This window comes from Tiliqua scincoides, chromosome 4, assembly GCF_035046505.1.
Source record: "Tiliqua scincoides isolate rTilSci1 chromosome 4, rTilSci1.hap2, whole genome shotgun sequence".
Lineage (NCBI taxonomy): Eukaryota > Metazoa > Chordata > Lepidosauria > Squamata > Scincidae > Tiliqua > Tiliqua scincoides.
This window is the reverse complement of record NC_089824.1, coordinates 127,247,262-127,261,069: the sequence shown is the minus strand read 5'-3', so window position 1 is coordinate 127,261,069 and position 13,808 is coordinate 127,247,262. Positions and strand designations below refer to the sequence as shown.

The window sequence follows — 13,808 nt, the reverse complement described above, 5'->3', positions numbered from 1 at the left end:
TCCAACACTTACTTAATATCTAACTTGGTTTAAATAATGCATGTAAGCTCAAAATATGCCCTAAAACTACATCCTAAGATTGCAATACTGAGGAACAAAAGGCTAAGACGATGCTGTGATTCTGAGAATCCCCACTTCAAATCTCACCTCAGCCATGAATTCACAATAGAGCCAATCTCCACACTGGCAATTGAGGACCAATGCTACTGAATTCCTCCACTGAATTGTTACAAGAATTACTAAGATAACACATGCAAACCACTTAGAATACTCAAACACACTATAGAAGTGTTAAGAGTTCTTCTTAAACCAAGCTGCTGATTTCAACAGTGCCAGTTCAGATTAAGAACTTAAATATAAGGAGAGTCTTAGATGCAAGTAAACACAAGCTAAGCAGTAAGCAGGACATACAGCTTTTCCTTTCAGAGTGACAAGAGAATTTGATCCTCAACTGAGTTAAGGTAACATACTTGGACTGAAGCAGATCAGTTCCATCAACTTCAGTGGAACTCAAGTGGATCAAAATGAAACGCAACAATCAAAGTTAGTCACAATGGTCTGAAGTCCCAGCACAATTATATGGGAGTAAGAGCAGAATCCTATGCTTGTCCACTCAGAAGTAAGTCCCTTTACCTTCAGTAGGTCTTACTTCCTGGCAAGTGTGCACAGGATTGCAGCCTAATGGCCCAATCCTATCTAATTTTCTAGCACTGGTGCAGACGCAATGCAGCCCCAAGTTAAGGGAACAAATGTTGCCATACCTTAAGGAGGCCTCTGTGACTGCTGCCCCACCACAAGAGACAGTGCATGCCCCACTGGCACAGTTGCACCGGCACTGAACAACTGGATACGATTGGGCTCTCCCATCCTAGATACTGAATCCTAGACACACATGGTCTAACTGAACTCAGTAGTACTTACTTCTGAGTAGACATACAGTTACTAAATAAACATGCTGCTAAAGTCTTGGTTGTGGCTAACTTATTGCAGTGGTTTCAATGAGCTTACTCCCAAGTGTGATAGGATGGCAGCCTTAGTTATTATGAAATTTAACTGGCTCAAGGATAAAGTCTTTTAGCATAACTGGATCATGAATTAAGCAAAAGGCTTCCAGGTTATAGGTTATGTGTTTTTACTGTATATTACATATACACCAGTTTCATTTTTAAATACCACTATAAAGAGAAAAAAGAACCACGCTGCTAACCTCTCTTTTTTCCTATTCAGATACAGGAAGTTTAATACAGAGTGTACTTTAGGATGTCACTTAAAAAAAAAAAAAAGCTATAAACAGGGTACAATTCAGCCAAAAGCACTTTTGAGCCAATGCTAAATACACCCAGTGAAGTCTACAGGACATAAATGTGGACATGCTAGGAATGGGCCTGATTCTGTTACTTGTAGGTCAAATTGTTTTCAGCCCCTTCACCACGATTGCTCACCCCACTACAGCTTAAACACAAAATATAAGTGCCGGGCAGAAAACCTTGAATTATGTTCTTAACTTTCCTTTGGATTCCCTCTCTCAATTCACCCTGTAGCCAGATCCCATGTAAACAGTCATCGTGACATTGTTCTAAGCCTCAACATGTATTCTATGGAGAGACAAGTGGATAAACCTCAAACCCTCCAGTGAAACCTTCAGAGGGCAGCAACAACAGCAGCTTTGGGGACAGCCTTTTTACCCTTCCCCTTGTCTACTGTAATTAGAGATAACGGTAATGGAGGCAGTCAACTTCCTAGATGCCTTGTTTGACGTGACCCAGTTCCTCTTTTCTTTCTTGTTTTGTTTTTTTTAAACTGCTGACCCAAGTGCATCCAGGCACAAACAGCAAAAGCAAAGTCAAAGAGAAGCCAACACACAGTATTTAAAACTAGAAGGCTTAAGAATAGGTTGGCTAGTACATTACCCTGCAACAAAAAGTATCTGAAAACAATATCATCTGTCCCTATTCTCCATCAGCTGTGGCTAAAGACCCAACATCAAAAATAAAACACGTTAGCCAGCATGAAACATTCAAAGGGGGGGGGGAACAGCATCATTATAATTTTAAAGCTGCCTCCTTTTTTCCACCTCATTGATGACATTACAATTACAATCCTTTCCCCAAAGCTTACAGCCACCCAAAACTCCAGATTACCACTACCCCCCCCCCAAGGGTCTTCAAGTTTGTTTTTTTTCTCCCTATTATCTGACAAGCCAATTGGGGGGTCAATGCAGCTGCACCTCCCCCCTCCAAGGCAAGCCTTCGCCCCATTCAAAGAGCGCCGAGGGCTGCAGGAAGGAGAACAAAGTGAAAGCAAAATACCCACAAGCCTGACATCCTGGAGGACCCCTGCATTGGAACAAAGGCATTACCAGGGCGATTAGCAGTGTGGGGCTTGGAGCACAATGAGAGAGCCGGGAGGCAGGCCGGCCACTTTACCTGGGACATCTGAGGTCTCAGGTTGATCTCCTTGAGATTGATGGAGTGCGGGCGCAGGTTGTTGAGCAGCTGGCACAGCAGGACTCCATCGCGCAGCGTCTGAGCCAGGTCGAACACCTGAGCCGTGTCCCAGGTCACCCGATGGTTGACCGGCAGCACCCGGCACTGGATGAGCCAGTGGGCGCACTGCTTCCAGGGCTCCATGCGCTCCTTCCTCCCAGCCAGCCAGCCCAGCAGGCGCAGCACCGGCAAGGCAACCGCTTTGCACAAGACGCCCCGAACTCCAACGCAGCGCGAGCCTCCCCAGGGCGCCGCTGCCTGCCTGCCTGCCTGCCGCAGCGCAGCTCTCGCTCTCTCTCCCCGTCCACCGCTCCACGCTACCGAGAGAGGCAGCTGAATGAGGCAGCCGGCGAGGCTGCGCGTGCAGTTCCCCTCCTTCCCCCGCCCAGCGCAGAGGCAGAGCCTCAGAGAAAGAGGAGCCAGCGCGCCTGCGCCTCCCCGCGCGCTCTTCAGCTAGATGCCCTGGGAGGTGCGTCCTTAGGCTGCGATCCTAGCCACGCTTTCCTGGGAGGAAGGCCCATTAACTATAATGGGGCTTGCTTCTGAGTAGACGTGCCTAGGATGGGGCTACAAGAGCTGCTAAGTCTAACATCTGCCGAAAAGCTCAGGCTACAACCCTAGCTACACTTTCCTGGGAGTAAACCCCACTGACTACAGTGGGGCTTACTTCTGAGCAGACATGCCTAGGATGGGGCTCTGAGAAGTGCTAACATCAGCTGAAAGGCTCAGGCTACAATCCTAGCCACACTTTCCTGGGAGTAAGCCCCACTGACTACACCTGACTGCCTTGTTGGCAACCTTCAGTCTCAAAAGACTCTGGTATCGCGCTCTGAAAGGTGGTTCTGGAACAGCATCTAGTGTGGCTGAAAAGGCCAATTCGGGAGTGACAATCCCTTCCACACACCTGACTACAGTGGGGCTTACTTCTGAGCAGACATGCCTAGGATGGGGCTCTAGTCCAACATCTGCTGAAAGGCATATCCCATGGCCAGAGAGGTTGGTGGGTTCACACATGTCCCTTCATTTTTTCTCTATACACACTATTGTAGTATAGGAGTTCATGACCCAGCTGGGCTCCTAGAAGGCACAGGGCAGAGGAAAGGGGGAACTGAGGCTTGCAGGCCACCTCCCACCTCAGTACTTTCTGCCCAAGCCTGAATGGATGCCTGTGAGGAGCTTCCTCTAAGGGCTACAGAGGAATGGGGCTTTCCTACTTTGCCCTGCTAGCCAACAGCAATACATCTGTGAGGAAGAATGACTCTTGGATGACTCACAGCTGCCTACATGACCTGATTCCAGGGAAAGGCATTGCACTTGGGGTTGCATCTGAGGTGAATGATTCACATATCATCATGTGCTTGACATGCATGTACCAATCTGCCCCACAGCTTTCCTCCAGCATTCTCAGGTGTGCCCCAGGTGGACCGCCTTGCTTCAAAACATTGCCATTGCATTTCACACATAATTTTTTTTCTGTCTAGAAAGGAAAGCACTCGTGTGTGGGGGGGGGGGAAGAAAGAGTGGTCTGCCATTCAATTGTCACGTGTGTTGGTAAAGGAGCAATGTGAAGTAGTGGTTGGCAGCCAGGCGCATACACTCCACTTGCCTCATGTGAAGTCTGGGAGGGAGTCCTGCTCTGCATCCTCATAGCACTCCCACATCTGTCCCCATAGGTGCATTGGATGCTGCCACCACCACCAATACTGAGGATTCAGGGGCCAGGCTGGCTTCCAGGCCCTGTGATGGGCATAGGTAGGGTGACCACCACCACCACCAGTACTGAGGATTCAGGGGTCAGCCTGGCCACATAGACCCTGTGATGAGCACTAGTAGGGTGACCAAGCTGATTGTCATACCTGACCATATCATATGGTCAGATATCATATCTGATCATGTCATACGTCATATCTGTGTGATTCTTACCTGAATTAAAGGGGCACACAGTGCCACTACCTTTCACCACTGTATAGAAGAGGGAATCTTGGCAGGTGCAGCTTTTTAAACCTTTCCATGTTGAGCTACACCTGCTAAAATTCCCCTCTTCTATACAATGGTTAAAGGTAGAAGCACTCTGTCCCCCTTTGTATCAGATAACCCTATGCATTGGTCCTAGCTGACCTCTGACATCACCTATGTGGTGGTCCAATATGACAATGAGCTTGTTGGGTTCCCATTGATTTGTACAAACATCTGCTTTCTATGCAGAATTTTGTCACACACTAAATACACTCTACATATGTTCAGAGCACTTCTCTCCAGGTTTGGGTATTGCTCCACATGTTCCAGGGCTGAGCCTTTACATTACAAAGAGATGCTGAAACTAAACCCTAGAGCAGCCATTTTCAACCACTGTGCCATGGCACACTGGTGTGCTGCAAATGGTCTGCAGGTGTGCCATGGGAGTTGGGGGGGAGGTTCATTTATTTGTAGGGCCATGGGGATGTGAGCCCCCCACCAACAGCATGGTGTGCCTTGTCAATTGTCAAAAAACTGATGGTGTGCCTTGACCAGGGTGACCAGATACAATGGAGGACAAAGTGCTTATACCTTTAACCCCTGCTTAGAAAAGGGCATTTTGGCAGGTACAGCTCCACATGGAAGGGTTTAAAAAGCTACACCTGCTAAAATCCCCTCTTCTATACACTGGTTAAAGGTATAAGCACTCCATCCTCCACTGTATCTGGTCACCCTGGCCTTGACAATTTTAGTGCCTTGTCAGTGTGCTGTGAGATGAAAAAGTGAAACCCAAGGGAAACTAGCCCTATTGAAGCACCATATTGAACACTAAGAAGCAAGACACAGGAATTTCTCACAGAAACCCCTTTAAGAGAAACTATAGCTTTGTGGTAGCACATCTTTTTTGTATGCTAAAGATCCCACCCTCAGCATCCCACAGTAAGGCAAAGAAAAATGTGTGCATGAAAGCCTGAGAGCTGCTACTAGTTGGAGTCAATAGTACTGATGAAGCAATATTCTGGCTCAATATGTCAATTTCCTGTGCCATGAACATTGTCTGTTGCTGCTGTTTAGCTCCAAAAAGGGACTGTACAATATTAAAAGTCACACATGGCTGCTCCCTCCCATCAGGTGCAGATTAGGGGACAGAAATTCTGAGGACTTCCAGGGACAGCTGAACAGGGCTGACCCAAAATAGGATTGTGCTGTTAATTGTATTATAGCCAACAATTGTTCAAGATGCCCGAGTGCCTGTTCCAGTCAGCCCCTTGTCTTCCAATGGGTTTGATTTTTAGTTATAGAGTCCATGTCACCAGGATCCCATCAGTCCCAGGAATCAAGCTGAGTCACTGTGATTCCTACTTCTCTAAAAGAAGGAGGTATGTGCAAGCCCATGCAGACTGGTCTGGTGGCAGACCCTCCTAGCTGCAGAGGAGGAATCTCCCCAAATGGTGACCTCACATTCTGCAGCCTAAGGCTGCAGTCTTATACACACTTACCTAGGAGTAAGCCACACTAAACACAATGGAAATTATTTCTAAGAAACATGAATAGGATTGCAGAGTACACACATGTAACAATTGTAGCATAAAAGTTGAATTCTTTAAGCCATATATAAATAAATGAATATGGTGAAACTGCAATTACTATTTCATTTGACCTTCAGGTTATTATCTTTCAGTGGTTTTTGGTTTATCAAGCTTTCCTATTGTCTTGCTTCTGTGGATCCTTTCCTTTGTCTGCTTCCTTTCCTCAGTACCTTGCTATCATTTTCGCCTATGTGGTTTCTCACCCCCTCACCTGCCTCTACCACACTGCAGTTTCTCCCATATGAACAAAAAGACTTAAACTTGGCATGGTACATATACTTCATCTGTTCCTTCCATCATTATCTATATTCTATTTGGCAGGTGCAGCTTTAAAAACCTTTCCTGTTTTTAAACCTGTTGAGTTGCACCTGCCAAAATTCTCTCTTTCATACAATGGTTAAAGATATAGGCACTCTGTCCCTGTTTGTATCTGGTAACCCTATCCATGAGACCAACTTGTATCAAGCACAGGACTGGGGCCAGAATTGGCTCAGCCGGAGGTAAGTGGAAGTAAGGTCTCCTTAGACCTGCGCCACCTCAGGAATTGACACAAGTTCAAGGAGGACAGAGCAGCTTGGAGCCACTCTGCACTGCTCGGGGAATGGGGTTGGGATTTGGCATAACTGAATCCCTGCCTCCTGCTCCCTGCCCTGCCTCCTGCTCCCTGCCCTGCCATCCCCTGGAATGCCCTCTGCCCACCCTCTCCCTGCCCCAAAACACTTCCCTCCTCCTCCTCCCCACCCTCCCCAGACCCCTGCATCAGCCAAGCTCAGTTGGCACAGCTTTCCCTCTCCCTGGTGGCGCAGAGGCTGAATGCAGTCTCTGTGGGCCCAGCGCATCTTTGCGCCGGCCCAGCCAACATTCGAGGAGGCGCAAATGTAGTTTACGGCATGTTTTTGACCTTCCTGGCTTGGTACAAGGGACTTGCGCTGGCCTAACTGATAGTTAGGATTGTGACCTAAGTGGTATAACATCTGATGAGTCTGGCCTCCTCTTTCAGGCACAGATGTTATATCTGCCCCTCCCCCAAGATGCTGAGCTCCTCCTGTGGGAGAGGGCAAGGCAATTCCCCAAACGTCATCAGCAAACAATATCCCATATTTTTTTCTGAAATAAACTCTGCACCTTCAACAGCTTCATGACAAGCAGAAATTGAAACCATGCAGCTTTCCCCATCATCCATCTGTTGTATATCTGTCCTGTAGCAGTTAAAACACAAAAACCTCATCAAGAAAACTGCATCACCTTTAACCTGCCCACACCACACCCTGTCTCTGTCTCTTTCTGTATCAAGTTAACTTTAAATAGTGATTCTCTGTGATATCTAGTACCGGCTGGCTGAGTTACACGTTTCTTAAAGCATTATTTACCTACCTTGTTGACAAAATAATGAAGTGCTGTAGAGCTAATTTTCTGGCCTTGCTGTCTGTGCTCATCAATGTCAGTGTGGTGTGCATGGGTTTTTAAACTGATTTTTAAAAGATGTTGTGAGTAGCAAATAAAAACAAGTCCGTCTTTCTTTATTCTGGGAGGAGAGAAGTAGCTCCCAGAAGTGACATCATCAAGCAGGAAATTTTTTAGCAATCCTAGACTGCAATCCTACCCACACTTACCCAGGAGTAAGTCCCATTGACTAGCATTGTTAAAAGAATATACATATTCTTGTTAAAAGTAGCTTGTTAAAAGTTCAGGCCTGTAACATTTCTCCCTATTCAGTCACATACCATGGTAGCAGCAAGTCTAATATATTAAAAATAACATATTGAAATGAATGGGGACCCACTTGAAATTGGTTCACAACCTACCTAATGAGTCCCAACCCACAGTTTGAGAAATACTGCTCTACTTTTCTTGTCTTACATTTGTTATATATGCCTATGTAGGATTCTGATCTGATAGAAGACTCATCCTCACAGAACCTGAAAGAGACCAGGAGTACATGCTGATGGGAGCCTATCACTACTCTGTTCAACAGGAAGTGGTGTCACTAGGCATGAAGCTTGAGGGACCTTGTCACCACACCACCCAAACCTCCCTTTGCTGATCTTCAGGTCACTTTGGGCCCAGCTGCCATGTGCTCTTGCAGTTGATTGTGTTTTCACAGGCTGGCAGGAAGCAGCCCAAAGATCAAGGAAGGGAGGCTGGCTTTTCACATTTAAATTAATAGAAGAGCAGGTTTGATTACATTACCCATGAACTTCCTAAATGCGGAGCTCCGGGTAAGCACTACTGCCTTGGGTGCAATCAGTAGTAGGGGCACTTCTGTCGATGGGACTCCTGTTTGAAAACACATGGTGTAAACAATCTGGAACCAGTTAGACATATTCTCTTTTCAGAACAAAATAGGGAAGTGACCTAGGGAAGTGATCTTTGACCACTGTCCAATGTTCTTAATGCCAGTGGTCTTCCACCATTTTTGGACCATGACCCTAATATATAAATAAAATTACCATGAAGCCTGGCACTCGTGAAAGCTATTTTAGCACCATTGCTAAGAACCTGAGCAGGACTGGGACACCATCTCCTGGTACCTGAAGGTGTACAACAGATGCCTACCCCTTTATCTGGTGGTGCTCTAGTCCAACGTTTTTCATTCCTATAAGTTGCTGCAACCCCACAACTGAGGTTTCATGATCCCTTTGGGGTCCTGACTCCACGGTTGAACAACACTGCTTTATGCAATTCTCTTTACCTCCCTAAGCAAAGCAATCAGGAACAAGAGGCAACTGACAAGAACCCTCAACTACTTCCTGAATGTGAACTATAACTCTTGCTAAGCAATTCTCAGGTGTATCACCTGGTCATGTTCCTCTTTAAAATTACTACCCAATCTTTTTCACTTTGATAAGATGGCATCCAAGGGAGTCCCAAAATGAAGATCTGTGTAGCCTATTGTTGGTTTTATGTCCTAGATTCCAGTTCTTAAGCTCTTTTCCCTGTATACAATCCTTCCTTTTCTTTCTCCATTATGTCTAAATAGAGGTGTTTTTTTTCAACAACTGCAGTAATTATTACCAATTACTGCTATTCTGAATTTTCAGTGTGGTTACCATATATATTTAAGTTTCAGATAGAATGTCAATGATTATTTTCTTCCATTTCTTAGGCCCAAATCCTAACCAACTCTCCAGCACTGGCATAGCTGTGCCAATGGGACGCGTGCTGCATCCTGCAGTTGCGTGGCACTAATGGAGGCATTCTCAAAGTAAGGGAATGCTTGTTCCCTTACCTAGGAGCTACATTACCCTTCTGTCAGCACTGGAAAGTGGGTTAGGATGGCACCCTTAGACACCGAACCTTATGTCTACAGTTGTTCTCTTTTCCTCTACTTCAAATTTTGTTCATGTGTGCTTATACATACACCTTTGCCAACTAAGGAAAACACTTCATGCATCTGATGAAGGTAACTGAAGTCCATGAAAATTTCTGCAGCAGTAAAGTGTTAGTTTTTAAGGTGCAGTAATGTTCTGTTGTTTTTAGAATTCATCTCTTGGAGCTCAGTCCTGGAGCTCAAAATGTGTTTTACAATAGAATCATATTCTGAAAGGAGCCTTTCCTAACTAGACCAGACAGGACAAGTGTGTGTGTGTGTGTGTGTGTGTGTGTGTGTGTGTGTGTGTGTGTGTGTGTGTGAGAGAGAGAGAGAGAGAGAGAGAGAGAGAGAGAGAGAGAGTGAGTTTTAATTAACTGTTGTTTAAATAAGAGCACAATCCTAATTTGTGCTGGAACTGGCTGCACTGTATCCAGCACAAGGTAGGGGCTGGTGGGAATGCAACTTGGAGTAAGGGAATATCTATTCCCTTACCTTGTATCATGCGCCAGCCGTCTCTATTGGGCTACTTGGATCTGCACCAGTGAAATCGCTGGCGCAAATCCCAGAAGCCCAGTGTGATGCTAGGCTGGCTGGTAGGTGGGTTAGGATCCAAACTAAGTTGCTGAGACCAGTCCTTCCTAGGCCCAGTCCGCCCACCAGTCCACCCTCCCCCTGCCCTCCCCTGCCCAAAAACACCCACCCTCCTGCCACCCCCTCCACCCCTCCACACCAGCCTATCTCAGCTGGCACTAACTCACTTTCATCATTGCTGAATCTGGTACCAGGAGGCCAGAGCACGTCCTTGCACCAGCCTACCCAACTCCTGAGGTGTTTTACGGCATGGCTTTACGGTTCATGCACGATACCCAAAAGGCGGCACAAGTCACCTTGAGCTCACTTATGTGCCAGTTTGGATTGTGCTGCCCATGTCTTTTTACACTTGCTTTTTCAGATATGGCTATGGTATTTTAACCTGCCTGCTTTTCTGACTGCTTTACTGAAAATGCCTGATATTTTTGGGATTCTCTTTTATGATGGTAGAATGCTTTTTGCATGTTGCTTTTCTTTGCAGAAGAGAATGCTGTCTACAAATACTTTAATAAGAGTTCTGGGGGAGAGAAAGTTCTGACCTGAAGTTAAAGGTGAGAACTGCAACCTCTCAAGGTTGCCCGGAAGTAACACCTTTTTGACTGCAAAGTCCTTTAATTCCAAACCTGCCCCTGAGGAAATGTACTGTGGTTGTTCTGTCATTGCAGAAAATTAGGCACTTTAGAGACAGACTGGAGTGCAGTTTCTTTTATTTTTTATCACTCTGCATGTACTGTGGCTGATTCCCCTGCACAGAAAACAAGTTTGGGAGTTAGACCTTAGAGAGCCCTTGTACTGCTGCGCCTGGGGGTATGTGCGCACCAATACTCTTCCAATTTCTCATTTCACTGTTTTTGTCTCTGATTGTTCCTCATAAGTTTCTATTCATTATGGTGCACTTTTCACTACAGTCTGGGTGTACCAGTTCATACTGCAGGGGGAAGCCCAGGTTGCCAACCCTCCAGGATTGGTCTGGAGTCTCTAGGAATCAGCATCAATCTCCAACTGACTACTGAAAGCAATCCTAAAGATGTTAACAGGCCTTGGCTTAATGACATTATGTCATGCTGGAAAGAAAAATCTTTAGGAATAGCGTCAAGTCAGAGTCGGCAACCCTGGTTGGGGCTCATGTGACTGAATGCCCATCTGTACAAAGAAATGTCCCTGCATATGGACAAAAATCAAGTGAAAGGCTAGGTTAGACACTTCTTTCTGACTTCACTTTTTTTTTTAATGTGGAGATAATGTCTTGCATGGAAGAGCATTCAATCAGATGAGCCTGCGTCTGCAGTCTGAAGTGGTATAGTCCCAACACAGGTTTCTCATTTTCATAAGTATCAGGCCTCACATTCCTCCTTCCCCCAATACCATATGTTCCAGGGTTTACACACTTGCATAATGAATTTGCTCCATTGCAGCTGTGCGCCTTGCTGAAAATGGACAACAAAAAAAGAGCAAGGAAGTGAAATATACTAACATGAAGACTAAGGAACATTACAATAGCCAGGTAGAATCAGAACATGCAATCAAATCTGTACCAATCACACCTTCCTTGGGCAAATGTCAGCAGTGGACCATGTACAAGTGCAAATACAATGTATCTGGAGAACATGATCTAGACATACAAAATTAAGCAGGGGATGGATAGAGCAGATAGAGGGGTGTTCTTTTCCCTCTCACACAACACCAGAATCACTAAAATTGAGTGTTGGGAGAGTTAGAACAGACAAAAGAAAATATTTCTTTACCCAGTGTGTAAGTCTGTGGAACTCCTTGCCACATGATGTAATGATGACCTAGATGGGATTAGACAAATTTCTGGAGGAAAAGTCTATCTCAGGTTACAAGCCATGATGGGTATGTGCAACCTCCTGATTTTAGAAGTAGGCTACCTCAGAATGCCAGATGGGGTGGCACCAGGATACAGGTCTCTTGTTGTCTTATGTACTCCTTGAAGCATCTGCTGAGCCATTGTGAAATACAGGAAGAAAACTGGACTAGATGGGACTTTGATCCAACAGGGCTGCTCTTATGGTTTCATCATAAAGAAGCAAGGGCCTGCTCCTGAAACTCTCCTACTGTCTGTTCAGGTTGGCTCCCTAGACATAGAAACCTCTGGTGACAGTGATTGCAGCAGCTGTTCCTCCTCCCCACCCCACTCTTGCCCACCTATATGCATCTCTTTGACTACTGCTCAGGGACCATGTTCAGGTAGTCTCTGCAATTACAGGGATATAGCCCAAGAATTGTCAGATACCCCCAATTGGGAGACCAGGTACTGCATTTTCACAGGAGTCTTCTTAGTAGGGGCACCTGTCTATTAGCGCAGAGCCATCTTGTGTTAACAGACACTGACAATTCACAGTGTCATGCCCAGGATCAGTAGTAGGACTTGGGGGCTTCAGTCATCAGTGGGTCCTTTACGAGTTTGTGGGCCTCTGCAAATGCTTTGCAATGTCAGTGTCCAATATCAGGCCCTACTGCAGTCATTTTACTTGAAAAGAATGATAAGTGGGTATAAATCAAAGCTGTGATATTGTAAACAGCAAGTTACGTTCCCTAAACTTCCATGGGATTTTATGAATTACCTTCAAAACAAGCCTTGCTGTGTTACTGATGATGTTTCAAATATAATTTGTGAGAATCTACCAGATAATTACTCTAGCCCAGTGGTTCTCAGTGAACCACTGTAACCCACCTCACCCTCCCCCCACAAGTGGGTCCCAACCTGATGCTCTGTGTAGCACCACAAAGCATTAATAGGAGACTCTGGAAATCGCTTCCTGCAACCCACTCCATTGGCATCTGCGGGCCCCAGAATGCCTTGTGGAAGTAAACCAGAAGCTGGGGCACAAATCAGAAGTTGCTTCCAGTTGCTACCACCAGGCAATCTGGGGCTGGCAGAGGCCAATGGAGTGTGTCACAAGCCTAGTGCAACCTGGAAGTGGCCTTTGGTGGCTTCCAGTAATGCTTTGCGGTGCTACAGGGAGCTTTGGATCTCAACCCACCAGTGGGTCACAACCTACAGTTTGAGAAACACTACCCTAGCCATGAAATAAAAAGCAGTATGTACCAACCTATGCTATGGAACTGCCTATGGCTAAATAAATATATATAAAAAATTTTGGCCCGAGTTTGGCCCAACAAGAAAATCCATTAAGCGAACCAGTATAATCAAATGAACTGCCCCAAACACAAAAATGTATGGCATTGTCCTATACATTTATGGCTACAGTTGCTGGGAACCTACAAATCATCTCATCATGTCAAAGGGTTCTTCTTGGGAAAATGTCTGTACTAGAGACCAATGTCCTTTTCCTACAAAAGCTGTCGGTTGCTTATTCAGTCTTTTCTAAGAAACAATGAAGGAAAGAAATGTCACAACCACCTTGTTGCATTTCTGAACATGAATTAGTTAGTTTTATTTTCCTAATAGTCAACTCCTTTTAACTCTTGTGTAATTTACTGTCATTCATTGCTTCTTGTGCTAGCCTTACTGAATGTGGAGAGCAGCTACTGCTTTCCTTGTTTACATTCTTAAAATATCTAAACCACATCGACATTCAGCTTTTCCTCCTTGACATGCCCCCAAGACCATCTATAATTCATACTTACAGTTAGCCCTGTACCGTTTTCAGTGGCAGAGTACAGCAGAACTGGGACACCTGAAGTTATAAAAAGAAACTGTTTTGCCTTTGCACAGGAACTTAGGAAGACCTGTGATGGATCAGGACAAAAGGCCCAACTAGCCCAGCATTCTGCTTCTCACAGTGGTCCACCAGTTGCCTCTGGGGATCACACAAGCAGGAGATGGAGGTATACTCCCCCTTCTCAAGCCATTACTCCCCTGCAGTATTCAGAGTACCTGGAGGTAGC

General features: G+C 45.6%; 1 protein-coding gene across 1 annotated transcript in view; it reads right to left on the bottom strand.

Moving 5' to 3' along the window:
- Window positions 1-2,630, bottom strand: part of VAV3 (vav guanine nucleotide exchange factor 3) — a 188,295-nt gene extending 185,665 nt beyond the window's left edge. Inside the window, exon 1 of the mRNA XM_066623356.1 lies at window positions 2,427-2,630. Coding sequence (XP_066479453.1) covers window positions 2,427-2,630 — 204 coding nt within the window. The remainder of the gene's footprint in view (window positions 1-2,426) is intronic.
- Between the last annotated feature and the right edge of the window lie 11,178 nt (window positions 2,631-13,808).